The 897-nt window shown below is 41.9% G+C and overlaps 1 protein-coding gene across 1 annotated transcript in view; it reads left to right on the top strand.

Moving 5' to 3' along the window:
* LOC119324901 (65-kDa microtubule-associated protein 3-like) overlaps positions 1–897 on the top strand; it is a 4,445-nt gene that overhangs the window by 2,804 nt on the left and 744 nt on the right. Inside the window, exons 3-5 of the mRNA XM_037598664.1 lie at positions 346–433; positions 562–635; positions 760–834. Of these exons, the coding sequence (XP_037454561.1) occupies positions 346–433; positions 562–635; positions 760–834 (237 nt within the window). The remainder of the gene's footprint in view (positions 1–345; positions 434–561; positions 636–759; positions 835–897) is intronic.

Genomic DNA, 897 nt, shown 5'->3' with positions numbered 1-897 from the left:
GGTGGGGCTGGACGGAGAGACTAAGGATTATTTTGTAAATACTCCCTTTGTCCCATAATATAAGAGTGAGGCGGAATGATGGGTGCCTTGTTACAAAATTGCCACAGCTTGTCCGTGTGCGTTAGGTGCAGATCTAATGGTCAGAAGTGATGGAGGGCAGACACACTATCAACACCAACTGTTTTTTATAGGAGTAGAGATATTTGTGCAAGTTGTACATGTCGATATTGGTTAGCTAAAATTTCAACCAAGAAATAACTATTTATGCGAGATTTATCCACTTACAAAAAAAAAAATCTTCTTCGTTTTAAACGTTGAATTATTTTTCATATGTGTGATTTTCAGAACAAGAACAGATACAACGTGGGTAAAGGAATGCACCTCGTGCTGAAGCGCGCCGAGAAGGCGCGCACCTTGGTCAACAAGATGCCAGGTGTGTGCAAGACGATGCTCATCTTGTTCTTCATGAGAAACTTGCGTTTGTCTATTAATCTCCTTTCATGAACAGAAACACTGATGCTGCCCTGTGAATTTGTCTTGTTCTATATCTACGGGGTGCAGCGATGGCGGAGGCCTTGACGGCGAAGGTGGTGGCCTGGGAGAAGGACAGAGGCACCAAGTTCTTGTACGATGGTGTATGCATGCCTTGTTTGCATTTTTCTTTACTTGTTACTTTCCCTTTCAAAATTTGGCGAGAAGGTACCCTGGCTTCCATTTTTCAATTTTGCGAATGAGAAATAATTGACCGTGCAAATGCAGGAGGGGCTTTTGGACATGTTGGAGGAGTACGATAACACGAGAAAGGATAAAGAACAAGAGAAGAAGAGACAGAGGGTATTGATGAATTCAAACCACTTGATCTTAACACATCATTACTAATAATATCTGTGCACAAGT

Source organism: Triticum dicoccoides, chromosome 6B (assembly GCF_002162155.2).
Source record: "Triticum dicoccoides isolate Atlit2015 ecotype Zavitan chromosome 6B, WEW_v2.0, whole genome shotgun sequence".
In the NCBI taxonomy this organism is placed as follows: domain Eukaryota; kingdom Viridiplantae; phylum Streptophyta; class Magnoliopsida; order Poales; family Poaceae; genus Triticum; species Triticum dicoccoides.
Note: the sequence above shows the minus strand (reverse complement) of the source record. Positions and strands in the feature narration are given on the sequence as shown.